This window comes from Trematomus bernacchii, unplaced genomic scaffold (genome assembly GCF_902827165.1).
Source record: "Trematomus bernacchii unplaced genomic scaffold, fTreBer1.1, whole genome shotgun sequence".
Classification (NCBI taxonomy): domain Eukaryota; kingdom Metazoa; phylum Chordata; class Actinopteri; order Perciformes; family Nototheniidae; genus Trematomus; species Trematomus bernacchii.
Window position 1 is genome coordinate 2,031,692 of NW_022987616.1, and position 27,884 is coordinate 2,059,575.

The following is a 27,884-nucleotide window of genomic DNA, read 5'->3' on the forward strand; positions in this document are numbered from 1 at the left end:
TAGCACCCTCATTTGGATTTCTTTTACAGGCCTTGTACAGGTTCAACCAGATGTTAAAGACTGTGCTGCTCATCTTCCCACATTACTGCCTGGGCCGAGGTCTCATAGACATGGCCATGAACCAGGCTGTGACTGATATCTACGCTCGCTTTGGTAAGGACACACACATGCTCATACGTATATGTTACATCCATCAAATACTTATAGCAACAAAAACCTCCCAATGTTCGACAGTCTGAATGTATTCTGGCTAAATGGCTGCATAACAAATCTGATAGTTTACATGTGCCATCAAGTACCAGCAAACTGCAGAGTCGTAAACCCTCCGTTTGCACCAAATAGGACAAAATATGAAATATACCAATACAAATACAATCCCTCTTTTTACCTTGCTTTGTAACTTTTGTTAACAGAATGGCAGAAAGTCTGACTGAAAAGTGTGCATGTGGTTTGTATTTCCTCAGGTGAGGACTACAGTCCGGACCCCTATAACTGGGACTTCTTGGGGAAGAACATTTTCTGCATGGCTGTTGAAGGATTTCTATATTTCATCTTGAACCTTCTGTTTCAGTATCGCTTCTGCCTGGATCACTGGTAAGCGTAGTAGAGCTTAAATTGGGGAACTGATAGAGCAAAGATAATTGTTCTTTGATATTACATTGAGTGTGATAACAAAACACTTCTTCCATTGGCAGGATGTCAGATTGCACCATGCCTCCTATTGTGGATGAAGATTTAGATGTGGCAGAGGAACGAGATCGACTCTATAAGTGTGAAAAAACAAATGACATCTTATGCGTACGAGACCTGTCCAAGGTAAGACATGTGTGTTTGCTAAAATGTATGTTAAAAGAAGGATTTCAGTCTAAAAAGTATACTGTCATTTTTGTACTTATTTTGTTTTCATTTTGCCTTGCCAGACATACACAGGAACAATCATCCCTGCAGTGGATCGAATCTGTGTCGCAGTGTCACCTGGACAGGTTTGTGTGATAAAACACACTGAGGCAATTTACTTCACAGAGGAAGCATTCTGTATATTCATTGTTTATCTTTCATGTTTTTTCCTCCAGTGCTTTGGTCTACTTGGGGTAAATGGAGCAGGGAAGACAACAACCTTTAAAATGTTGACTGGAGACATTGATGTCACCTCAGGAAAGGCCTCAGTTGCTGGTCACAGGTCTGTAATAATTGTTTTTTACAAATAGAAAGGACACATTTTAATTTAACAAACATTTTACCCAAAGTGTTTCTTCCTAAATCTGTAGCATTCTGACCAACATCCTGGATGTCCACCAGAACATGGGGTACTGCCCACAGTTTGATGCCATAGATGAGCTGCTAACAGGCAGAGAACATCTCCACCTCTACGCTCGCCTGCGTGGAGTTCCAGAGTCTGAGATCAGCAGGGTGAGGCGTAGCTATTGCCACGAAATCAATCATTTAAAGCTGCACCTGACAGTTGTAGGCAGCAGTGCAAATGAGAAATATGATGAGTAAAAAAAAGAGTGATATCTTATAATAGAGACTATTAAAATAATGAAGATAAACCAAAAAAGGTATATCTATTTTGAGAAAGAATTAGACCAGTAGTGGGGCATTAAAGAAGCTACAGTATATATTTTGAGTAATGCCAAAATAGATCCACAGATAAGAACATATGTTTTGTCAAGCTTGTGCTACCCTTATATAAAGCATTTAAATATCATTGTCATAATGTTATAGTGTTTTAAAGAATGAAAGATGGGTTAGAAACCCTGTGTTATTAGAAACTACAAAGTATGAATAGTGTCTTTTCAATATTTAAACCTGACAAGTAGTCCTTGACCTAATTGTAAAATAAGGCACTAATAGTATCCTTCACATGCGCAGGTTGCAGAGTGGGCCATTGAGAAACTGGGTCTGTCAGAGTATGCCAGCCAAAGTGCTGGGACCTACAGCGGGGGTAACAAGAGAAAACTCTCCACAGCGATCGCCATGATAGGCTGCCCTGCGCTGGTGCTACTGGTAAGACCAACGCTCGCCATTGATTTGTTTAGATTAGAAGAGATGTGGTAGTTAATATGCTAGATGTCTGTGTGTATGTTAATGTATTTTTTGTAATCACTGTACATAAGGATGAGCCCACTACAGGCATGGACCCTCTCTCCAGACGCTTCCTGTGGAACTCCATCATGAGTGTTATTCAAGACGGACGTGCTGTGGTCCTCACCTCACATAGGTAATTTATCTAGTGTGGCTAACTGACTGTGTGTGTGTGTGAATGCATTTCATTGAATTCTAATTTCACCATCTTTCTTTACAGTATGGAGGAATGTGAGGCGCTATGTACCCGCTTAGCAATTATGGTTAATGGATCCTTTAAGTGTTTGGGAACTATTCAGCATCTGAAATACAAGTTAGTCATTATACTTCTATACCATGTATCAACATTTCTAATTATATTCCTGAAACATTAATGAACCAATTCGAATTTTCGGAAAGTGTTTTGATTTTTTGTTTCTTTACATCAATGTTACTGTAGGTTTGGTGACGGCTACGTGGTGACCATGAAGATAAGGGCAGCTAAACCTGGTTGTTCCCCAGACCTGACCCCTGCTGAAGCCTTCATGGAGAGCACCTTCCCCGGCTGCATACAGAGAGAGAAACACCACAACACTCTGCAGTACAAGATTTCCTTCTCCTCCCTGGCTAAGATCTTTCAAATGGTCCTAGCTAACAAAGACAAGCTCAACATAGAGGACTACTCAGTGTCCCAAACCACTCTTGACCAGGTAAATGAGCATATTGAAACATGATCAATTATGAAATGGAAATTTGCCAAAATCCACAGCAGCTGTTTATTTGTCTTAGGGAAATAGGTTCATCTTAATTTGTTCTATGTATTTCCCTGTAGGTTTTTGTGAATTTCGCCAAGCAACAGTCTAGAGAGGACGAAGCTATCGTGTTGCATCCAAAAGCTGCTGGGGCACAGCGATATATTGAAGCAATACCCTTCAAGCCTTTGAAGAAGTGAACTTACTTTCATGAGTTCAACTAGAGGACGATGCTTTGGAGGAATGAAAGTTGAACCTCCTTTTCAAATAAAACAGTCAAAAGAAGAATCTCTACATTCCTGGTCTGTTGGAGACAAGTGACTTATGCCTTCATATTTGAGCAAAAGAAGGGTGTATATCACATCATTGGAGGAGCCTTTTGAGTGGGGCAGTCCTTGTTGATCCATTATGTGGGGTTGGATCTTGAAATGCAGTTCGTGATTGAAGCAGCCCTATGTAGGACATGATCATATATGTCATATTTGACTGTTGATTTGACATGTTGCAATACTTTTATTTTCCAGCAATGCAGTAAATGGGCTTTGGAATTTGGAAATTGTGGCGCATGTGCGTGCTTTATGTTCCAAGTCTTGCTCACCTTGTAGGCCTTGCAAACTAAAAAACAGAACTTGATTTGCCCGTGACTTTGATTGCTTACGTGTAAAAAAAAAGGTTCAATATCATGTTGTGATGGGAATGTGGAGAAAGCATGAAGGTTCCGTGTTTCTTTTTTAATTTGCTTTCAGACGCCATATTTGTTTTGCCTTCTACAGATTTGCAGAATAAGCACAATATTCTTAGCACTTTATTGATGCAGCTTTAATTGAAGCATCACAATTATTTTCAAGATGTTCTGCTAGCGGCTAGTGCAATACAGCTAATGCTTTCTTTTTTTTTTTTTACAAAATCCTCTTGCTGCTATGGTATTCATTTTAATATCATGTGATGATTTTCTGCCACACATATCTTGTTCACACTTTGCGCTTTATCATTATGAAAATGTTATCGGGGCTTCATATCAAATAAATAAACACTTAAGATGTGGACTTTTCCCCACAGAAATCGTGTGTGATGTATTTTTAACTCAAGTCACTCACATACACATGTATACAAAACCGTTTTAAAACCTGAGATTAGACAGTAGGGCTGGAGAACAACTGTTATTATTGACTGATGAGTCCTCTACACATTCATTCCAGAAGTCACATTTCTACAGTATAGTTTCCATTTCTCTTAAGTACAAATCTGAGATAAATGGTGGAGAAGCTTATTATTAGCATCATTCAACATCTGCTTTTAGTGCTTCAAGAATGTATCATTGAAAATAAGTGTCTCAACCTGTGGGTTAATAAGTCAGCTTGTAATGATAAATACTCACTGGGAACAAACTAACAAAAAATGAACGTATTATATTTTTTAGATGTTCCAGTATATTGCCATAATCTTATTGCTTACATTCCTACCCCTTTCAGTACATAGATATATAAAATATATTGCATAGTATTGGCCTTAGCAGCAGCAAACATCGTTTTAGTGCAAAACCCTTGAGGACTGTGAAAATACATAACTTGTATGCTACAATAGTTCATTTTGTTTTGATCAATATCAGAGAACCAGGGGGATAATGGCCATCCGGACGCTGGGATAGTCCTTGAACTCCCTGCTGTAGGCTTTGTGCTTCCCTTTGGCCCAGATGGCCATCTGAAGGAACCCCAGTAATGTGTACAATGCCACTGGAAAACAAAACATACAAGTAGAGAATACACAAGTGGATGTATGCCAATAAAACATAATGTACTGCTGTAATACTACTGAACATACCTGGCAGACACTGGGTCATGATGGAAAAGCTCATCCAAGCTCCAACCTAGAGTATGTGTCAAAAATACAGGCAGAGAGGTAAACACACAAGCCTGTGCAATATTATGTGCAATGATGAATTACTTGAAAGGCTCTTGATTACCTCATATGTGTAATTTGGACAGGAAACAAAGAAAAATAGCCATGTGAAGGGGTTCTTTGTTGGTGCTGGAAATCTTCTGCACCTGGATCCTGAGAAATAGTGTGTGACAAAAACATATATTTTGTTACCATTTAAAATGTAAGCATTTAAAAAACCAGTATCATGCATGTTTTAATGGTGAATCAACCAAAAATATTGTCAGCATGAATTAAGCAACTATTAAAACAGGGACAATTAACGTTTTAATATATTTATCACAAAAACAATCTAAATGGATGGATTAGACACCGTCAACAGAATAATGCAACAACTCACCCTCTGCTCTGAGATTATTTAGAGTCAAGTGAATGGAGAAGTTTCCCAGTTCACACATCTAACAGAAAAAAGCATTTTGCACCCTTACTGTCAAACACATTGTAAATGTTTTTGAGTCTATATGGAATTTCAATGTACTTACCATAAATATGAATAATGCATAGTTGACTTGTAGTTCTCCATATGCTGTGAAGAAATATAAGCTGGTGTTGATTGGTGCTGCTTGCAGAGTGTGTGTGTGTGTGTGTGTGTGTGTGTGTGTGTGTGTGTGTGTGTGTGTGTGTGTGTGTGTGTGTGTGTGTGCACATAGGCTGACTTACATGGAGGTGTATACAGTGGATGGTTGATATAGTAGGCCAACCAAGCAGAGCAACCCCAGTAATAGGAACAGTTCTAAGAGAGGAAACAACTTTGAACTGGTCGATGTAAATTAAAATGTACTTACAATTCAAATGTTTAACTACTAAACACACCTAAAAAAAGACCAATAATAATGACTTCTCCTCATCATCTGAGACTGTTGTCAGCAGCATTCTGTATCAGAGGTTGTCATTATGCGGTCAGAGGCTCATCTTTTCATGGGTGGTCATGTCCTCACCCTGACTATCGTCCTGAGAGGCATGGTCCCATGGGAGAAACGATGCACAAAGATAGTCTCTATCAACTTCTTCATATAGTGGCAGGTGTGACAGGCACAGGCTAGTCTGGGGGAGAGAGAGGTGGGAGGATGTCAGAAGTACCAGTATCATTTGAGATTATAATTGCCCTAAGTGCCAAACATACATCATTGGATGAAACACCACCGCATGACAAGGAATTGTATGAATTGTGGGGGAAACTTCTGAAGCAATTAGAAACAGGACTCAGAGAGACACGAGGAGAGCTGGAGCTTTGATGGCAAACACTGACGGTTTATTTGGAGCTTCGGCCAGAGAATTCACAAGACATGTCACGGGCCACGATCTGACCACACAGTTGAGATGCCAAATCAATTCTGAAGAACCCTTCTGTAGTTCGACGTTTTTACTAGTTCAGAGTGCAATAATCAACATTCTTCAATGGATAGACTAAACAGCTGAGGACACTGAATCACATTTGTTGTCGCTTATGGCTCGGGGTCATCTACACCCCGAGAAGGATGTGTTCCAGGTGTCCCATAACAATAACTATCTCTGACCGAGAGTTGCCCGGTCATAAACTGGTACATCAACAATATGCTAGGGCAGCCCCTCCTTAAGGGAGATAGCGGCTGCCCAAGGCTGGGCATCTGAGTCAGAGGGCGAAAGATGACATGCAGGGGAAATTATTCCCTGACATGAATGAAAAATGCATTGTTTCCAAACTTGAATTCCTTTTTTTAAACCCACAACCTACCTGACAACCTGATGAGGACTAGAGGTTAAGGCATATCTGTGAGAGTAAATGTACGGCACACGAAAATAGAAGAGGAGGTAGGTGAGAAGGGGCCCGATGCACTCTGCCAGAAACACCTGGAAACAAAACAAGTATTAATAAAGGTAATATGCAAAAAAAAATTGAACTTGCGTGAGTAAGTGTGAGTTATATGATTTGGAACTTGTATATCCTGCACGTTTTATTGTTATTCTGTCATTTTCATTTGAATAAATGTTTGTTGCATGTTATCCTGTGTGAAATGTGCTGTATACATGAAGTTGAATGAAATGAATTATATCTTTGTCGGCCTTAATTATCGATTTGAACTTGAAAGGCCAGACACTGACATATTTCAACTTTCAGTAATATATGAGTGTGCTCTTCTTACCATAGTCCAACCTATCTGAGGACCAAGATCTCTGAAGTACATGGTAGCAGTAGTCCCGACTGGTAGATTCTGTAAAATGTCTTCGTCTCTGAGTGATTTGTCCTCTATAAGAACAAAAGGAAGAAGAACAAAACATTTTTTATATTTCACAAATTCAACTTTATCTGAAAACATCTTTATCTGGAATTACCATATTGACAGAATTATCAATAACAATCACATTGAAATAAATTATTACTAGGTACATTTAAGAAGTTGTGTGGCTTAAACTGAGGTATCAGAGTGTCGGTTCAGATTTTCAGCACACATTCCCTCTACCTGGAAGCTCACAGGGGGCATGGCCACAGATAATATGTTGCTCTAATTGGATGACATTTTTAGAATACCATTAGGGGGAACTGGCCCAGATTGCTTTCAAACCAACGTCTCCACCCTGTTCTTTTTAGTAACAAGATAGCCCTCATTTAATTAAAGCTCTACAACATCACAACTCACGGTAGGTCCTTTTTAAAATGTAGGTTTGATGATAGGAAACATGACTGTGACGGTAAAGATGAGGGGTGCTTTTTGAGGCTTTCATTCACCTCCATATGCAAAGCAAAGTTAATTTGTCAATGTTATAATAAAACAAAAATTGAAATAAGGCATGGTCGAAATAAGGCGTCGTATAGTATGTCAATAAAAATGGCAAAAACGACACAATATATTATGTCAAAAAATAAAAAAAACAAAGCATAGTATTTTATGTTGAAATAAGGAATGGTATAGTATGTCGTAATAAGGCGTAGTATAGTATGTTGATAAAAATGACAAAAAATAAACATGTTATTTTATGTCGAAATAAGGCACGGTATAGTGTGTAGAACCAGGCGTGGTATAGTATGTCGTTATTATTGCATTAAAATGATTTGCATTAAAATAGAATGCTTTTTCTATTTTTCAAAAATGTTTGACATGTGCCATTTTTTTGCGTATTTTCTACAGACTATACCATGTTGTTTTTTAAATATATTTTCGACATGTCGCTTTTTTTTTTTCTTCGACAAACTATAACTTTTTTCATATTTTAATTAATTAATTATATTTTGACAAACTGTACTTTTTTAATATTTGTTTTCCGACACAGTACTACGACTTTTACACATTAACTGACACATTATATATATAGTATATATATTTTCTCAATGTTTTCGATATAATATAACAAGTATTCTTTTCACTTTTTATGTTTTCATCATATTTCAGACATACTATACGATGACTTTTTTCCATATCGTTCGACATAATATATAATCTTTTCATGTTAAAGATAACATACTTTTAATTATTGTGGTTGATGAAGTTCAGATTGTGAACAGCATTAAAACAGTAAATAGCTATCACCCATTGTAATATTAAGAATGAAAAATGAAAAGGACACAATATGGCTACTTACTGGGGTCAAGGCTCAGGGCTTGTCTTGCTGGATACCAGTGAGGATCTGAGAGGATCAAACACACACACACTCACATACACAGATACACAGGATTGAACATAACTGGCATTGCACTCACAGATTTTTGGCCTCAAGCCCAACAATAACGGATCACAATGGAGTCACTGCTCTGATAGATTTTGTTTGCGTTTTTGACCAGACGCACAGTGAGGATAAAAAATGTTACCAACGTGGGCTTTAGAGGAGTAAAGAAGGAATAGCTTTTTAACAAAACATCTGTTTGGCGAAGTGGTTGGACATTATGCACTGTAAATATGTCAATCAATAGCTCGGCAAGCTAATCGATTGAATTCAACTAGTAGTTAACAGTTTTGTGCAATAAAATACACAAATAATGCAATAATACAAAATCAATTGAAATTAAATTCTTGGATAACAAGCATCTTTACAAATCTTACTGTTAATGAAATTGCACTATACTCTACACAAACAATTGGAATTTCCCTGTCCAGGACTCAGCTAAAACATAAAAGCCAGTAAATAACACAAACAAATTATAGTATAAAACCAAAAACGGCATATGAACACTTACATGATTTGTGGAAGAGGCTCTTAATGTCTCCTATTGTTGAATAAGGCTCAACCTGAATGGAATAAAAACACAAAGTATGCTTGATGTGCAGCCGGATCTTTTATCACGCCAATGAGCTTATTTAAAGTTTCATCCCAAGAGAAGATAACACAGACATGATCACAGGCTGAATTGTGCGCAAAGTGTCAAATGTATGCCCAATAAACAAAAATAGAATATAAATGGAATATTTAACAGAGTGTAAGTAGTTTTAATAAAGAGTTGTTTATCCTACTTTACAGTACATCTACATGATGGGGGAAAAAAGAGAAAAAGCGTATACATGCCAATATGTTTTCATACCTTATCTAAAAAACAAAGATGCTCTTTGGTCTTGCCATTCAGGACCCTCACCTAAGAGAAACACAAGATGTACCAACTTTAAATTGCTTAACAACAAGGTAGTAAGTTTCACACAAATTGTTGACAGATTTCCATTCTTTTCTTAGATGTATTTACTGCAACGAGATGTAACCCTAAAAGTCAACTCAATAAGTATCTCCATAAAAGATTGTTTTCAAACACCTTCTGCTGATTTATGTAGTTACGTTTTTCTCATAAGCCACGTAGAACTTTTTTTCTTATACAAAGGATCTAGGATCAGCCTCTTTAAAATATTCATGTTATTGACACATATACTGCAATAAATATCAGCTTTGTACTTTGCAGCATACATGATTTGATCGAATTGTCTACATATACATACATCTTTGTTATTCCTTATGATAAATACCTTTGTATGATTGAGTCAACCATAGAAATATCTATGAAAATACTACAATATTGCTTCTCATCAGGGGACCTATACTGCCAAGTGTCCAGTTTTCCTGATCAAGTACAAAATCTCAATCTGAATAATAAGGCCGGTGGAGTCTGATAGGGGGAACAAGGATGTGTTGTCCTGCTGCTCTCTTGCTCACATCTTTTTCCTCTTAATTAAACCATGTCAGTGGTGATGTACAGCATTTGCTAGGAGGATGGTGGGTGGCATCCCACAATTTGCTCTGAAAGCACTCCATACTGTGCTGCTCAGCAGAGCTGTCCTAGCTAAATTGGTTCCCTTACTGGACAGTGTAACAACCCACTAATGGATACCTCAAGATCTGCTGAGTGCACAGATGAGGTAAAGAGAGAGCTTTATACAATCTGCTCTGTGCATTGCAAAAAAAACACATGTTCGCAAGTCTTTTAATCTTGTGCCCATGCTAATTTACAATAACCTAGCCATTGATTCTTTCTTGATTTGTATCAGTAGCAACCTCCCCTTCATTTGATCAAGCACATCTTCAAACAAGAAATTGACTTGCACTCTTTAAATAGAAATGACACTCACCTAAGTTTTTATACAGTGAGATTCTCACAAAAATACCCTGCAATAGACTCTAAGATTTAAAGTATGAGCATTTTATCTAAACCTTTGCAGTGTGTTCATGCTTTGCAGGGTGTGAGCACAAGCCATGCTGATGTTTCAGTAAAGGGCACCCTGGGAGACGGGTTTGTTTTGCTTTCCATCTGTTATACCTTTCCCAAATGCATTCTAGGAGCACATGTTGATGCACCTGCGTTTTCACAGAGAGACTAAGGATGTCATTAGGGTGGTGTGTTGTAGAACCGTGTGCACTCAGTTGTGCTGTGTCCTTGTAAATCAGATTATCAGACGCCCCTGTCCTCTCATGGGAACCGAAGGCTCTGCTGACAGCACAGGTCATACAGAACATGTGCATGCGTGATTGAGAGGGATTTGTCTAGGTGAGGGGTAAAGTGGTTTTCAAATGAACATTTACTCTTTATATTCAAAGTGGTATTTTTTCAGACATTCAACATCAAAGGTTATCCAGTTTGTCCCTTCACGGTGTCTATATCCGTCTCTTAGCATTCATTTCTCTACTTAGAAAAAGCTGATGAACTTGAGACAGGACACTGAATACAAAAGGAAAATCCACCTCAGTTTACATTGACACAAAAACTCTGACTTTATAAACTCTGCTGACTCTTTAAACTTTGCAACATTATTAATGATCTCTCCAGTTCTGCTTGACCACTGCAACATACTTCTTAAAGTGAGTCTCTTGAGGCCTTGTCAAATAAACCAATTTAAAATGTTCTGTCAAAGTGGACATGACAAGTTTCAGTTAATCAACATTTCTGGCACGTACCTTAATTACATACATTTATGCTTACCTCAAAAAAGGTGGTCCGACTCATGGCGGTGAAATATTAATATGTCCTCTGTGTACAGGGGGAAGCAAACGACCTCAAACATCAGAGAAGGCAAACACAACATGCACACTCATCACCCTCACACACATGCAGAAGTAGTTCCTCTCCTTGCGAGGACAATCCCTGGACTGACCCCTTATTCTTTACAGCCTACTTTCCTCCCTCTCTCTCTCTCTTTCTCTCTCTCCCGCTCTCTCGTCCTCTCTCTCTCCCTTCTCAGAGATGGTGCTGGGACACAGAATCACATGAGACACTCCTGAAGCCCTGCACCACCCCCCATGTCTCTTTCCTTCTGCTTCCTCCTGTTGTTCCCTTTGTTACGTTCCCTAATAGTCTAGGGTAAAAGGGAAGTGACAACATATAAAATAACCAGGAGAAAAAAAGATAGAGGAAACTGATCTACGTAACCAAAAGACAATGTGATAAACGTAAACAATGCAAAAAGATACACTGGAGCACATCTCCAAAAACTAGCACCAACTATTAAACACGTCCCACAGGCTGCACTGGTCCCACACGCAGCTCAGAGGAGAACGAAGTGAGAGTGCTCCAGCCTTCCTCAGGCCTTTAGGCAGGCCCTGACTGGGGATTGAGAACACCTGAGGGAGAGGCAGCACCTGGAGGGAGAGCATCATGGGTAGAGGGAGAGAATCATGGGTAGAAACACACACAAACACACCACGGCACGTTACACCCTGTGTGTTTTACTTAACGGTAGCTTTGTGGTGCTTTAATAAATCTAAAATAGCTTTTAAACTTCCAAGTTACGGTAGCTATCTGAATTATTATGCACATATTGTACTTCCTTAATCTTTTCATTATGTTTCATTGAAATGATTGGATAATGACACATTTTATTAATGTAAGAAAGTAGAACAATGGACATTTTTTAATATACATTTTGCTACTTAGTCATTAATTAGACTGAGATTGGCTACTATATGTTAACCCTCGCCTGACACTTACACCTGAGCGTTGACTATGATTAAATCTGTGCAGTGGTCTGCAGCCACTAAATAATTCTAACTTGCATTTGCAAAATACAGCCATAACAGCTAGACTGTTATAAAATCTGCTGGGCACATTGAGGAATCCCAGAGGGCGAATCCATTTCAGATATTTGAGTATCATTCCTTGCATGACTGGGAACTATACAGTTGGATCCACCATGAGACATTTGATACACATTTTCACAGGTTTCCAAACTGTATGGGATGACACTGTTCTTTGCTGGACTTTAGGACCATTATGTCTGATTATTATCCACAACTTTATTCTTCCAATTTCCATTTGAGCTTCAGTCACTGGGTTAAAGAGTAATGGGTTGATCAATTGTTGGGTTACTTTTAGTGGCAAGTACATCAATCTTTACAATAAAGCCACCGGGGTCACGCATTTGCCATTTAATGTACGTTTTTTGTCTTTTTGTATTTCTATACAAAGATACATTCCAATGAGGAAGGGGTTGTGGCCATAATATATATAACATGAGAGGAATAACCTAAACAATTAGGAGAACATATTAGAAGAGTTTGTGCAACCCAGCCAGTATTTCTTACAGCTGTGTACAGCTCAGTATTGGCAGTTGCTTTCTATGATCAAAAGTCTACATCACAGCCAGAGCATTTCAAAGGAGCCGGACTTTACCATCAGTTCGCGTCATCTTTTAACCTCTGAGGATTCAATGTAATATATTTCTGACTTCCTCTGATACAGGGGTTCCAAACCTTTTCTTTAGGGGACGCCTTTCCTGTCTTTCATTAAACTGACGACGACTGACTAAGTGACATAATTAAAGATATTTCATTTTATATTCAATAATCAACTGATAAACCGTGTTATTATCCCGAATAGTGCAAAACTGCAGGATGTCTTCATTGTTTTTTATTTTTTAACAATCATACATAATAATGAATTCTTCTTTTTTGACAAATGAATGTTTTTGTCTTAGTGACATTGCTTTATTTTCTTTATTTGTTGTTTTAACTTCATACTTTTCTTATTCAGGCAAGGTCTGTGCAGATGGAAGACTGTGAAAACAGTTCAGACACTACTGATTCCCTCTGCATACAACAATGTGCACCTTTATGAATCAAAGTTATCTTAAAAGAAAGTCGTAATAAAATATTAATTTAGTATGAGGATAAAAAAGAAAGACCCTACATTTCCACAAAATAAATCGGCTACCCTACCTTCAGTCAAAAGAACACTTTCTGAACCCATCTTTTATCTTAATAATCATAGTCTTACATACATTTAATGTATATTCTACATTGCCTCTCAAGAAAGTTTGCAAATAGACCCCCCGTTCCTGAAAGAGTTTAGAGTTTAAAAGGGTTGCAGACCCCTGCCATGAAGCCTGAACCTGAAAGTTTGCAATAGTCATAAGGACCATTAAAAATGTAACCCTAACCCTAACCCTAACCCTAACCCTAACCCTAACCCTAAAAAGGAAAACCTTTTTAAAAGCTTGTACTACATGTTTCCTGTCGTTGCTTGGCGTCTGCGTCGCTAACGGGGGTCTATTTGCAAACTTTCTCGAGAGGCTCTGTGATGTCACCGATGATGTCATCACATTCCGCATGACATCATGGCTGATGATGTCACCGATGATGTCATCACATTCCGCATGACATCATGGCTGACGTCATCAGCCATGATGTCATGCGGAATGTGATGACATCATCGGTGACATCACAGAGCCTCTCGAGAAAGTTTGCAAATAGACCATACATATTTTATAATTTATAATCTTTCTTTTTCAGGAACGCATACAAGCCGCTCTCCCCGTGCGCAGACGCAGGAGACTTCAAGTCCCTGCGAGACTCCCCATGTGAGAGTGGTTTGATGCACACATGTAGTACAAGCTTTAAAAAAGGTTTTCCTTTTTAAAAGCTTGTGCTACATTTTTAATGGTCCTTATGACTATTGCAAACTTTTTTAAATAAATATATATATATATATATATTTTTTTTCTTCAAAATAAATTGTGGAAAAGGGTTGTGGCACCTTTGGTCAAAAGGGTTGCAGACCCCTGCCATCAAGCCTCAACCTGAAAGTTTGCAATAGTCATAAGGACCATTAAAAATGTACCTTTTTAAAAGCTTGTACTACATGCTTCCTGTCGTTGCTTAGCGTCTGCGTCGCTAACGGGGGGTCTATTTGCAAACTTTCTCGAGAGGCTCTGTGATGTCACCGATGATGTCATCACATTCCGCATGACATCATGGCTGATGATGTCACCGATGATGTCATCACATTCCGCATGACATCATGGCTGATGACATCATGGCTGATGTCGTCAGCCATGATGTCATGCGGAATGTGATGACATCATTATTATTATTATTTATTTAAAAAAGTTTGCAATAGTCATAAGGACCATTAAAAATGTAGCACAAGCTTTTAAAAAGGAAAACCTTTTTTAAAGCTTGTACTACATGTGTGCATCAAACCACTCTCACATGGGGAGTCTCGCAGGGACTTGAAGTCTCCTGCGTCTGCGCACGGGGAGAGCGGCTTGTATGCGTTCCTGAAAAAGAAAGATTATAAATTATAAAATATGTATGGTCTATTTGCAAACTTTCTCGAGAGGCTCTGTGATGTCACCGATGATGTCATCACATTCCGCATGACATCATGGCTGATGATGTCACCGATGATGTCATCACATTCCGCATGACATCATGGCTGATGACATCATGGCTGACGTCATCAGCCATGATGTCATGCGGAATGTGATGACATCATCGGTGACATCACAGAGCCTCTCGAGAAAGTTTGCAAATAGACCATACATATTTTATAATTTATAATCTTTCTTTTTCAGGAACGCATACAAGCCGCTCTCCCCGTGCGCAGACGCAGGAGACTTCAAGTCCCTGCGAGACTCCCCATGTGAGAGTGGTTTGATGCACACATGTAGTACAAGCTTTAAAAAAGGTTTTCCTTTTTAAAAGCTTGTGCTACATTTTTAATGGTCCTTATGACTATTGCAAACTTTTTTAAATAAATATATATATATATATATATTTTTTTTCTTCAAAATAAATTGTGGAAAAGGGTTGTGGCACCTTTGGTCAAAAGGGTTGCAGACCCCTGCCATCAAGCCTCAACCTGAAAGTTTGCAATAGTCATAAGGACCATTAAAAATGTACCTTTTTAAAAGCTTGTACTACATGTTTCCTGTCGTTGCTTAGCGTCTGCGTCGCTAACGGGGGGTCTATTTGCAAACTTTCTCGAGAGGCTCTGTGATGTCACCGATGATGTCATCACATTCCGCATGACATCATGGCTGATGATGTCACCGATGATGTCATCACATTCCGCATGACATCATGGCTGATGACATCATGGCTGACGTCATCAGCCATGATGTCATGCGGAATGTGATGACATCATTATTATTATTATTTATTTAAAAAAGTTTGCAATAGTCATAAGGACCATTAAAAATGTAGCACAAGCTTTTAAAAAGGAAAACCTTTTTTAAAGCTTGTACTACATGTGTGCATCAAACCACTCTCACATGGGGAGTCTCGCAGGGACTTGAAGTCTCCTGCGTCTGCGCACGGGGAGAGCGGCTTGTATGCGTTCCTGAAAAAGAAAGATTATAAATTATAAAATATGTATGGTCTATTTGCAAACTTTCTCGAGAGGCTCTGTGATGTCACCGATGATGTCATCACATTCCGCATGACATCATGGCTGATGATGTCACCGATGATGTCATCACATTCCGCATGACATCATGGCTGATGACATCATGGCTGACGTCATCAGCCATGATGTCATGCGGAATGTGATGACATCATCGGTGACATCACAGAGCCTCTCGAGAAAGTTTGCAAATAGACCATACATATTTTATAATTTATAATCTTTCTTTTTCAGGAACGCATACAAGCCGCTCTCCCCGTGCGCAGACGCAGGAGACTTCAAGTCCCTGCGAGACTCCCCATGTGAGAGTGGTTTGATGCACACATGTAGTACAAGCTTTAAAAAAGGTTTTCCTTTTTAAAAGCTTGTGCTACATTTTTAATGGTCCTTATGACTATTGCAAACTTTTTTAAATAAATATATATATATATATTTTTTTTTTTTCTTCAAAATAAATTGTGGAAAAGGGTTGTGGCACCTTTGGTCAAAAGGGTTGCAGACCCCTGCCATCAAGCCTCAACCTGAAAGTTTGCAATAGTCATAAGGACCATTAAAAATGTACCTTTTTAAAAGCTTGTACTACATGTTTCCTGTCGTTGCTTAGCGTCTGCGTCGCTAACGGGGGGTCTATTTGCAAACTTTCTCGAGAGGCTCTGTGATGTCACCGATGATGTCATCACATTCCGCATGACATCATGGCTGATGATGTCACCGATGATGTCATCACATTCCGCATGACATCATGGCTGATGACATCATGGCTGACGTCATCAGCCATGATGTCATGCGGAATGTGATGACATCATCGGTGACATCACAGAGCCTCTCGAGAAAGTTTGCAAATAGACCATACATATTTTATAATTTATAATCTTTCTTTTTCAGGAACGCATACAAGCCGCTCTCCCCGTGCGCAGACGCAGGAGACTTCAAGTCCCTGCGAGACTCCCCATGTGAGAGTGGTTTGATGCACACATGTAGTACAAGCTTTAAAAAAGGTTTTCCTTTTTAAAAGCTTGTGCTACATTTTTAATGGTCCTTATGACTATTGCAAACTTTTTTAAATAAATATATATATATATATTTTTTTTTTTTCTTCAAAATAAATTGTGGAAAAGGGTTGTGGCACCTTTGGTCAAAAGGGTTGCAGACCCCTGCCATCAAGCCTCAACCTGAAAGTTTGCAATAGTCATAAGGACCATTAAAAATGTACCTTTTTAAAAGCTTGTACTACATGTTTCCTGTCGTTGCTTAGCGTCTGCGTCGCTAACGGGGGGTCTATTTGCAAACTTTCTCGAGAGGCTCTGTGATGTCACCGATGATGTCATCACATTCCGCATGACATCATGGCTGATGATGTCACCGATGATGTCATCACATTCCGCATGACATCATGGCTGATGACATCATGGCTGACGTCATCAGCCATGATGTCATGCGGAATGTGATGACATCATCGGTGACATCACAGAGCCTCTCGAGAAAGTTTGCAAATAGACCATACATATTTTATAATTTATAATCTTTCTTTTTCAGGAACGCATACAAGCCGCTCTCCCCGTGCGCAGACGCAGGAGACTTCAAGTCCCTGCGAGACTCCCCATGTGAGAGTGGTTTGATGCACACATGTAGTACAAGCTTTAAAAAAGGTTTTCCTTTTTAAAAGCTTGTGCTACATTTTTAATGGTCCTTATGACTATTGCAAACTTTTTTAAATAAATATATATATTATATATATTTTTTTTTTTTCAAAATAAATTGTGGAAAAGGGTTGTGGCACCTTTGGTCAAAAGGGTTGCAGACCCCTGCCATCAAGCCTCAACCTGAAAGTTTGCAATAGTCATAAGGACCATTAAAAATGTACCTTTTTAAAAGCTTGTACTACATGTTTCCTGTCGTTGCTTAGCGTCTTCGTCGGACCACTCTCTTGCGTCTGCGAGCAGCGAGGGACTTCTGAGGTGTCTCGTACTTCCTTCCTGAAAAAGAAAGACAAAAAATAAACATTATAAATTATAAAATATGTATGGTCTATTTGCAAACTTTCTGGAGAGGCTCTGTGATGTCACCGATGATGTCATCGCATTCTGCATGACGTTGCCGATGATGTCATTGCCGAGGATGTCATCACAGTCTGCATCGGTGATGTCATAGAGCCTTTCCTCACTGAGCACATTACTTTACAGTACTGCACATTATTTGATTGGGCTCTCCAGTGTAAACAGTGTTTTTCCAGTAGGGGGAGATATTTACCTAGCACTGAGTATTACAGGTATGCAGCAGAATCAGCTATAAGATGGTCCTGGGGTCTCTTTGAATCTGAAACTGATTTTGTTTGTGTGTTTCTGTTTGATCATCTTTCACATGCTGAGATGTCTAATCTAATGAGAGCGACTATTCTGACTCCCTATTGTTCTCCTCAATGTTAAGACGGAGGGAAATGGAATGAAAGAGAATATCTGGAGCAGGTGAAAGTGAGTTTGATCAGATTTAAACATCTCAAGGAAAAATGATTGATTGGAAGAGAACTTGCATTTTGGCTATGAACCAAATATGAGTTATTCATTGATTGTATCAATCAAGTGAATAATATCCCAAGAGTTAAAAAAATAAGATATTAATGCACAATGAACTAAATGTTACAATTATTTAACGCCTGTAGTAGCTACTAATGTCTGTGTTAGAATGAATGCGACATGTGAATATGTTTACATTCATAAGTGTATTCATGAATTGTAAACATTGTTGTTTGTACTCTCTTGATACATAATGTGGGAAAACATAGATGTAGATAAATAGCAAACATCTTCTGTTTATAGTTGTTGAACCAAGTGCAATACTGCCAAGTCTCACAAATCTAGCTTTCAAGGCAAAAACAACCTTCCATTTACCTTTTTGAGGTAACAAACAGGTTGTTTTAAAGAAATGACCTTAATCAAAATCCATTTGCAGGGAAATGTGCGGTCTGCAAGGTAGTCATTCAACACAACACAATGTCAGAGTGATTGATTTTTGTTCAGGCTGCAAAACATATTTCAGGCGAATATAATTGAAGTACCCAAATCCAACATCATCTAATTCAAACCAAATAAATTCCTTATTGACAAAAAAACTGCGTCCTAGAATAGAAAAATGAAGATCTGAACCAATCTAACTGGTAATAACAATAATAATTATACTAACAAGCACTTTCTATGCATTTATTTGATAGAATAGGACTCCAATACATAACAAAATAAAAAGCTACTCTCTGATATTGCACATCATTTTGGGTTGGCCTCATCAGGATGAGTGTGCCGTGAGTAAACAATAGAGGCTGCAACTATAATGAGTGTTGCTAACAACAGTGAAGTCTGCATCACAACAAAGATGAAACAAATGCTTCGCCACATTAACTGCAGATATGAAGCTCTAAGGAGGGATGTCATTGTTGCTTTCTGTTGCCCTGTCAGTGCTTCAGGGAAAACATATTACCAGTGCTGCAGAAGAGATCCCGAGTAATCAGTCAACGTATTATGATGTGACAGTACAGCATCACACATCGTTGTTCTCATTAGTTTTGCTCACGTAATCTCATCTTTATTGTCCACACAGATGGTGAAGCAGTCAGTTGCAGTCATTACACAAGTTTAACGGCAGCCCCCAGAGATTAGAAAGCAGCCCCCAAATCACTGACATTTTAAAATCTTACACGAAAGTCCATCCTAATGCTTTGATTTGTTGTTTTGTCTGTGATTTATGTGTGGTGTTGTGTTTTTGCCCTGCTTGTGAGACACATACCCTTATTGTTGCCTTGTAGTCGATTCAATGTGTTTCCTTACATTGAAGCATATTCTGCTTGTAGGGTTTAGTTGGCATTAGTCTATTTTCTTCCCGCCTGATATTCAGTCAGTTTGAGAAATGTCTCTCAGCTTCAATCTCCCCTCTATTTATTATTGAGGTCTTCACTTATTGATGTTATTGCTATGTGAAAGTGGTACACATCATGAGCCTGTAGATTTGGCGGATGCTGAAAGATCTAGGACAAAGTACCTGTCCGAGGTTTGGCTCTAGCTAACTCAGAATCATCACTTTTGAATTTTGATGGAAATGTCACATTAAAAGTTTCAATTTTGTATTTCCTTCTTGAAGAACTCGACTTGATAAAACAGTTAGCATGCTCTTCTCCAGAATAGACAATAAATACTCCCAAACACGTCATCATTCTTTATCAGAATATTCATCACTTATTTGGATACCAGTTCACGTTTCTTTAAGTTTATACATTTGTAACTGGAAACTGGAAAACAGATGTTCATTAAAAGCAAAACAATGGTAATATACAGTATATATCAGAACAAAACAGCTGCAGGTGAACCTGTAAAAAGTTATAATGGAGATCAAAAAGTTCTCAACATTCTGTATACACACATACTCAAATGCTCTAGCCCACCACAAATATGGGGTATTAACCAATCTGTCCAAAAAGTGGGTAGGACAACAGCTTGAGTGAGTGCAGAGTCTAAGAAGGCCACAACTCACATGTATTCATTTAAGCTGCCTGTACCAAGACAAAGCACAGCCAAAGGAAGTGACACAGGTGCCTGACATAACATGCCTTAAAAAAGGAGTGGTGGTGGGTGGGGGGCGATTGGAGCTGAATTCAACAACACTGCACTCTAGTGGAGCATTACCCACCACACTAACATTAATATAAGTATTACTTTATCTTGCAAACAATGTATCCAATTATCTTTTACAACCTTAACAACCAGATATGAACCCAACTGGGGCCTTTCAGTGAAAAGGTTTCATATTTGTATTGGGCCTGCATGGGTTTCATTCATGGGCTCCAATCAAAAAAATGCAAGTTATGTCAGTTAAATATAAATGCAATTGTCTATTTGTCTCAGATGTAAGATAGATTGCTACTTGTTGCAGACTGAACATTGCCTCTCAAAATGTGAGCAGAGACAAGCAATCCTACGGAGTATCATGTTGAGGATAAGGGGGTTACAAGACAAAGAGGAATTAATCAATGTTTTAAATGATAAACACTAAAGCTCACTGTTGATACTAAATTCAATTTCTCAAACCGGCAATAATAGATTTTTTTGAAACCTTCGAGGCAAGGGAACAAACTGTAAACACAATCTACATTATCAACTCACAAAGTGATTGTGATGAATTCATTTGGAGTAATGATTCAATGAGCTGAAATATAATGAAACGCTTGAAGAGGGGAACTGCACACCAGTGATTTGATCCATAACTAACGTCTAAATGTTGACTGTTGAAGCTTTAAAAGGTCATGAATATTTAAATCTCAGCAATGCAATACAGAATCAACTTAATTAGTCTTGAAAAAGTCTAGTGGACTTTTTAAGTCAACTATAGCAAAGTTGTTTGCACTTTTGCATTAGTCCACCTGTTTCCCTTCTTTCCCAACAGGCTCTGCTGCAGTGGCTCTCTATGGAGAAAATGTTCTCCCTTCCCCCCCGCTCCTTCACAGCTCGAGCTCCATCAGCTTTCTCTTTGTCTTTGTTTCTTCTCTTTTTGGAGCTCATGTGGCTTGGTGTCTGCTGCAAAGCACACAGTAGGGATGAGATGGTTTACTATCTCTGTGTCTACGGGACTGCAGGTCGCGATCTTAACTTCCTGCTTCAGACCATCTCCAGTGAGCCTGGTGTTAGGCAAAGCCTTCCTCAGCATGACTTCCAGCGGCACGCACAGTTCCTGGATCACCTTAATTTCTTTTGTTGGGTCTATCAGGTTTTTGAGGTTTTTCTAGACTGAGTAGAGCAACTTTAACAAAAAATATAACATGGTTAAATAGAGATGATAAAAAAGTTACCTGAAGGGATTGCCAAGTTGTGCCTTGTAGCAGGTGCATCTTGATGATGAACTGTTCAAACAGCAGGACATTTGTCATTGTTTTCAGAACAAAGCACAGATGTGTGGCTGCTTTTGCCAATGGCAAGTTAACAAAATCATAAAATACCAATGAATCAGCGTATACAGAAGCACTGTACAGCAATTTATCTTTGCTGTATAGGTGGACAAACAACAGCTAGGGCCTCTAATGGTCTTGGGATCACAGTTTTAAAAGAGGTAAGAAAATAAATAAATAAAAAGTCACTACATCATTACTCTTCAAACATATTTCTTTCTCAGTCACCCAGGCATTTCACCGGTAACAAAGGGAGCCAACAACAGGTTTCAGAATGCTCCGTGGGCTTCAGGATCAACACAATATCCAAGACCTTGACCCCAGGGCTTACTGTGCATGTTAGCAGGCAATAAGATGGTGCTTTCCTCTGACTACCTTGTTAAATATCAGCCACCTATGAGAAAATCTAAGTGTTAACCTGTGAGAAAAGGGTAAAAATAACACGGCAACAATTAGCAGCGTGTGGTAAAGGTCAGAATCAGCAGAGCGGGAAAATGGAACGACAAATACAGACATGGGAAAGTAAAAGCAACCGGTACAAGATGTTCAACCAAACCATGCATTATCTCAAGCAATGAGCAAAGAAAGGTTATATATAGCTAAGTAGAGAAACTGAAAGGCTAACCATAAGTGCATTTGAAAAGAGCGTAGCACCTGGGAAGGCAGAGGAGATCCACAATGAAGGGATACTAGGATGGATAAAAAACAGCACTGATGGATAAAGAACTTGGTGGATTAAAATCAGAAAACCAATAATTATTCCCAACAGTAAAAAAAAATACTGCTACCACCAATAAAATGCACAAACAGACGGGTTTGTTTTGCTTTCCATCTGTTATACCTTTCCCAAATGCATTCTAGCAGCACATGTTGATGCACCTGCGTTTTCACAGAGAGACTAAGGATGTCATTAGGGTGGTGTGTTGTAGAACCGTGTGCACTCAGTTGTGCTGTGTCCTTGTAAATCAGATTATCAGACGCCCCTGTCCTCTCATGGGAACCGAAGGCTCTGCTGACAGCACAGGTCATACAGAACATGTGCATGCGTGATTGAGAGGGATTTGTCTAGGTGAGGGGTAAAGTGGTTTTCAAATGAACATTTACTCTTTATATTCAAAGTGGTATTTTTTCAGACATTCAACATCAAAGGTTATCCAGTTTGTCCCTTCACGGTGTCTATATCCGTCTCTTAGCATTCATTTCTCTACTTAGAAAAAGCTGATGAACTTGAGACAGGACACTGAATACAAAAGGAAAATCCACCTCAGTTTACATTGACACAAAAACTCTGACTTTATAAACTCTGCTGACTCTTTAAACTTTGCAACATTATTAATGATCTCTCCAGTTCTGCTTGACCACTGCAACATACTTCTTAAAGTGAGTCTCTTGAGGCCTTGTCAAATAAACCAATTTAAAATGTTCTGTCAAAGTGGACATGACAAGTTTCAGTTAATCAACATTTCTGGCACGTACCTTAATTACATACATTTATGCTTACCTCAAAAAAGGTGGTCCGACTCATGGCGGTGAAATATTAATATGTCCTCTGTGTACAGGGGGAAGCAAACGACCTCAAACATCAGAGAAGGCAAACACAACATGCACACTCATCACCCTCACACACATGCAGAAGTAGTTCCTCTCCTTGCGAGGACAATCCCTGGACTGACCCCTTATTCTTTACAGCCTACTTTCCTCCCTCTCTCTCTCTCTCTCTTTCTCTCTCCCGCTCTCTCGTCCTCTCTCTCTCCCTTCTCAGAGATGGTGCTGGGACACAGAATCACATGAGACACTCCTGAAGCCCTGCACCACCCCCCATGTCTCTTTCCTTCTGCTTCCTCCTGTTGTTCCCTTTGTTACGTTCCCTAATAGTCTAGGGTAAAAGGGAAGTGACAACATATAAAATAACCAGGAGAAAAAAAGATAGAGGAAACTGATCTACGTAACCAAAAGACAATGTGATAAACGTAAACAATGCAAAAAGATACACTGGAGCACATCTCCAAAAACTAGCACCAACTATTAAACACGTCCAGGCTGCACTGGTCCCACACGCAGCTCAGAGGAGAACGAAGTGAGAGTGCTCCAGCCTTCCTCAGGCCTTTAGGCAGGCCCTGACTGGGGATTGAGAACACCTGAGGGAGAGGCAGCACCTGGAGGGAGAGAATCATGGGTAGAGGGAGAGAATCATGGGTAGAAACACACACAAACACACCACGGCACGTTACACCCTGTGTGTTTTACTTAACGGTAGCTTTGTGGTGCTTTAATAAATCTAAAATAGCTTTTAAACTTCCAAGTTACGGTAGCTATCTGAATTATTATGCACATATTGTACTTCCTTAATCTTTTCGTTATGTTTCATTGAAATTAGTGGATAATGACACATTTTATTAATGTAAGAAAGTAGAACAATGGACATTTTTTAATATACATTTTGCTACTTAGTCATTAATTAGACTGAGATTGGCTACTATATGTTAACCCTCGCCTGACACTTACACCTGAGCGTTGACTATGATTAAATCTGTGCAGTGGTCTGCAGCCACTAAATAATTCTAACTTGCATTTGCAAAATACAGCCATAACAGCTAGACTGTTATAAAATCTGCTGGGCACATTGAGGAATCCCAGAGGGCGAATCCATTTCAGATATTTGAGTATCATTCCTTGCATGACTGGGAACTATACAGTTGGACCCACCATGAGACATTTGATACACATTTTCACAGGTTTCCAAACTGTATGGGATGACACTGTTCTTTGCTGGACTTTAGGACCATTATGTCTGATTATTATCCACAACTTTATTCTTCCAATTTCCATTTGAGCTTCAGTCACTGGGTTAAAGAGTAATGGGTTGATCAATTGTTGGGTTACTTTTAGTGGCAAGTACATCAATCTTTACAATAAAGCCACCGGGGTCACGCATTTGCCATTTAATGTACGTTTTTTGTCTTTTTGTATTTCTATACAAAGATACATTCCAATGAGGAAGGGGTTGTGGCCATAATATATATAACATGAGAGGAATAACCTAAACAATTAGGAGAACATATTAGAAGAGTTTGTGCAACCCAGCCAGTATTTCTTACAGCTGTGTACAGCTCAGTATTGGCAGTTGCTTTCTATGATCAAAAGTCTACATCACAGCCAGAGCATTTCAAAGGAGCCGGAGGGTCATTATTGACTTTACCATCAGTTCGCGTCATCTTTTAACCTCTGAGGATTCAATGTAATATATTTCTGACTTCCTCTGATACAGGGGTTCCAAACCTTTTCTTTAGGGGACGCCTTTCCTGTCTTTCATTAAACTGACGACGACTGACTAAGTGACATAATTAAAGATATTTCATTTTATATTCAATAATCAACTGATAAACCGTGTTATTATCCCGAATAGTGCAAAACTGCAGGATGTCTTCATTGTTTTTTATTTTTTAACAATCATACATAATAATGAATTCTTCTTTTTTGACAAATGAATGTTTTTGTCTTAGTGACATTGCTTTATTTTCTTTATTTGTTGTTTTAACTTCATACTTTTCTTATTCAGGCAAGGTCTGTGCAGATGGAAGACTGTGAAAACAGTTCAGACACTACTGATTCCCTCTGCATACAACAATGTGCACCTTTATGAATCAAAGTTATCTTAAAAGAAAGTCGTAATAAAATATTAATTTAGTATGAGGATAAAAAAGAAAGACCCTACATTTCCACAAAATAAATCGGCTACCCTACCTTCAGTCAAAAGAACACTTTCTGAACCCATCTTTTATCTTAATAATCATAGTCTTACATACATTTAATGTATATTCTACATTGCCTCTCAAGAAAGTTTGCAAATAGACCCCCCGTTCCTGAAAGAGTTTAGAGTTTAAAAGGGTTGCAGACCCCTGCCATGAAGCCTGAACCTGAAAGTTTGCAATAGTCATAAGGACCATTAAAAATGTAACCCTAACCCTAACCCTAACCCTAACCCTAACCCTAACCCTAACCCTAACCCTAAAAAGGAAAACCTTTTTAAAAGCTTGTACTACATGTTTCCTGTCGTTGCTTGGCGTCTGCGTCGCTAACGGGGGTCTATTTGCAAACTTTCTCGAGAGGCTCTGTGATGTCACCGATGATGTCATCACATTCCGCATGACATCATGGCTGATGATGTCACCGATGATGTCATCACATTCCGCATGACATCATCGGTGACATCATCAGCCATGATGTCATGCGGAATGTGATGACATCATCGGTGACATCACAGAGCCTCTCGAGAAAGTTTGCAAATAGACCATACATATTTTATAATTTATAATCTTTCTTTTTCAGGAACGCATACAAGCCGCTCTCCCCGTGCGCAGACGCAGGAGACTTCAAGTCCCTGCGAGACTCCCCATGTGAGAGTGGTTTGATGCACACATGTAGTACAAGCTTTAAAAAGGAAAACCTTTTTTAAAGCTTGTACTACATTTTTAATGGTCCTTATGACTATTGCAAACTTTTTTAAATAAATATATATATATATATATTTTTTTTTTCTTCAAAATAAATTGTGGAAAAGGGTTGTGGCACCTTTGGTCAAAAGGGTTGCAGACCCCTGCCATCAAGCCTCAACCTGAAAGTTTGCAATAGTCATAAGGACCATTAAAAATGTACCTTTTTAAAAGCTTGTACTACATGTTTCCTGTCGTTGCTTAGCGTCTGCGTCGCTAACGGGGGGTCTATTTGCAAACTTTCTCGAGAGGCTCTGTGATGTCACCGATGGTGTCATCACATTCCGCATGACATCATGGCTGATGATGTCACCGATGATGTCATCACATTCCGCATGACATCATGGCTGATGACATCATGGCTGACGTCATCAGCCATGATGTCATGCGGAATGTAATGACATCATTATTATTATTATTTATTTAAAAAAGTTTGCAATAGTCATAAGGACCATTAAAAATGTAGCACAAGCTTTTAAAAAGGAAAACCTTTTTTAAAGCTTGTACTACATGTGTGCATCAAACCACTCTCACATGGGGAGTCTCGCAGGGACTTGAAGTCTCCTGCGTCTGCGCACGGGGAGAGCGGCTTGTATGCGTTCCTGAAAAAGAAAGATTATAAATTATAAAATATGTATGGTCTATTTGCAAACTTTCTCGAGAGGCTCTGTGATGTCACCGATGATGTCATCACATTCCGCATGACATCATGGCTGATGATGTCACCGATGATGTCATCACATTCCGCATGACATCATGGCTGATGACATCATGGCTGACGTTGTCACCGATGATGTCATGCGGAATGTGATGACATCATCGGTGACATCACAGAGCCTCTCGAGAAAGTTTGCAAATAGACCATACATATTTTATAATTTATAATCTTTCTTTTTCAGGAACGCATACAAGCCGCTCTCCCCGTGCGCAGACGCAGGAGACTTCAAGTCCCTGCGAGACTCCCCATGTGAGAGTGGTTTGATGCACACATGTAGTACAAGCTTTAAAAAAGGTTTTCCTTTTTAAAAGCTTGTGCTACATTTTTAATGGTCCTTATGACTATTGCAAACTTTTTTAAATAAATATATATATATATATATATATATATATTTTTTTTTTCAAAATAAATTGTGGAAAAGGGTTGTGGCACCTTTGGTCAAAAGGGTTGCAGACCCCTGCCATCAAGCCTCAACCTGAAAGTTTGCAATAGTCATAAGGACCATTAAAAATGTACCTTTTTAAAAGCTTGTACTACATGTTTCCTGTCGTTGCTTAGCGTCTTCGTCGGACCACTCTCTTGCGTCTGCGAGCAGCGAGGGACTTCTGAGGTGTCTCGTACTTCCTTCCTGAAAAAGAAAGACAAAAAATAAACATTATAAATTATAAAATATGTATGGTCTATTTGCAAACTTTCTGGAGAGGCTCTGTGATGTCACCGATGATGTCATCGCATTCTGCATGACGTTGCCGATGATGTCATTGCCGAGGATGTCATCACAGTCTGCATCGGTGATGTCATAGAGCCTTTCCTCACTGAGCACATTACTTTACAGTACTGCACATTATTTGATTGGGCTCTCCAGTGTAAACAGTGTTTTTCCAGTAGGGGGAGATATTTACCTAGCACTGAGTATTACAGGTAT

At 38.9% G+C, this 27,884-nt stretch overlaps 2 protein-coding genes across 2 annotated transcripts in view; one reads left to right on the forward strand and one right to left on the reverse strand.

Moving 5' to 3' along the window:
• The window catches only part of abca4a (ATP-binding cassette, sub-family A (ABC1), member 4a), a 31,197-nt gene extending 27,316 nt beyond the window's left edge, over positions 1-3,881 (forward strand). The window contains exons 40-50 of the mRNA XM_034132660.1: positions 30-153; positions 465-594; positions 696-816; positions 921-983; positions 1,074-1,180; positions 1,269-1,410; positions 1,873-2,007; positions 2,118-2,221; positions 2,306-2,398; positions 2,525-2,774; positions 2,897-3,881. Of these exons, the coding sequence (XP_033988551.1) occupies positions 30-153; positions 465-594; positions 696-816; positions 921-983; positions 1,074-1,180; positions 1,269-1,410; positions 1,873-2,007; positions 2,118-2,221; positions 2,306-2,398; positions 2,525-2,774; positions 2,897-3,016 (1,389 nt within the window). The 3' untranslated portion in view covers positions 3,017-3,881. The remainder of the gene's footprint in view (positions 1-29; positions 154-464; positions 595-695; positions 817-920; positions 984-1,073; positions 1,181-1,268; positions 1,411-1,872; positions 2,008-2,117; positions 2,222-2,305; positions 2,399-2,524; positions 2,775-2,896) is intronic.
• Positions 3,882-4,421: 540 nt separating this feature from the next.
• On the reverse strand, positions 4,422-11,148 carry LOC117484129 (very-long-chain enoyl-CoA reductase). Its single transcript, XM_034132600.1, has 13 exons — positions 11,125-11,148; positions 9,247-9,297; positions 8,905-8,956; positions 8,313-8,357; positions 6,878-6,981; positions 6,469-6,584; positions 5,693-5,798; positions 5,415-5,487; positions 5,237-5,280; positions 5,095-5,152; positions 4,780-4,868; positions 4,638-4,683; positions 4,422-4,549 (listed from the first exon to the last, which is right to left on the reverse strand). Exons 1-13 carry the CDS (start codon positions 11,146-11,148, stop codon positions 4,422-4,424), a joined length of 936 nt encoding a protein of 311 aa, XP_033988491.1.
• Positions 11,149-27,884: the final 16,736 nt, after the last annotated feature.

What these genes read in the sequence shown, in the direction of transcription:
- LOC117484129 (XM_034132600.1), bottom strand. Translation starts at nt 11,148, where the DNA reads ATGAGTCGGACCACCTTTTTTGAG. An exon ending in AGTCCTCATCAGGTTGTCAG is followed by an intron (nt 5,799 to 6,468) that starts GTAGGTTGTGGG and finishes TCTCTCCCCCAG; the next exon opens with ACTAGCCTGTGCCTGTCACA. An exon ending in CATGACCCAGTGTCTGCCAG is followed by an intron (nt 4,550 to 4,637) that starts GTATGTTCAGTA and finishes TTTGTTTTCCAG; the next exon opens with TGGCATTGTACACATTACTG.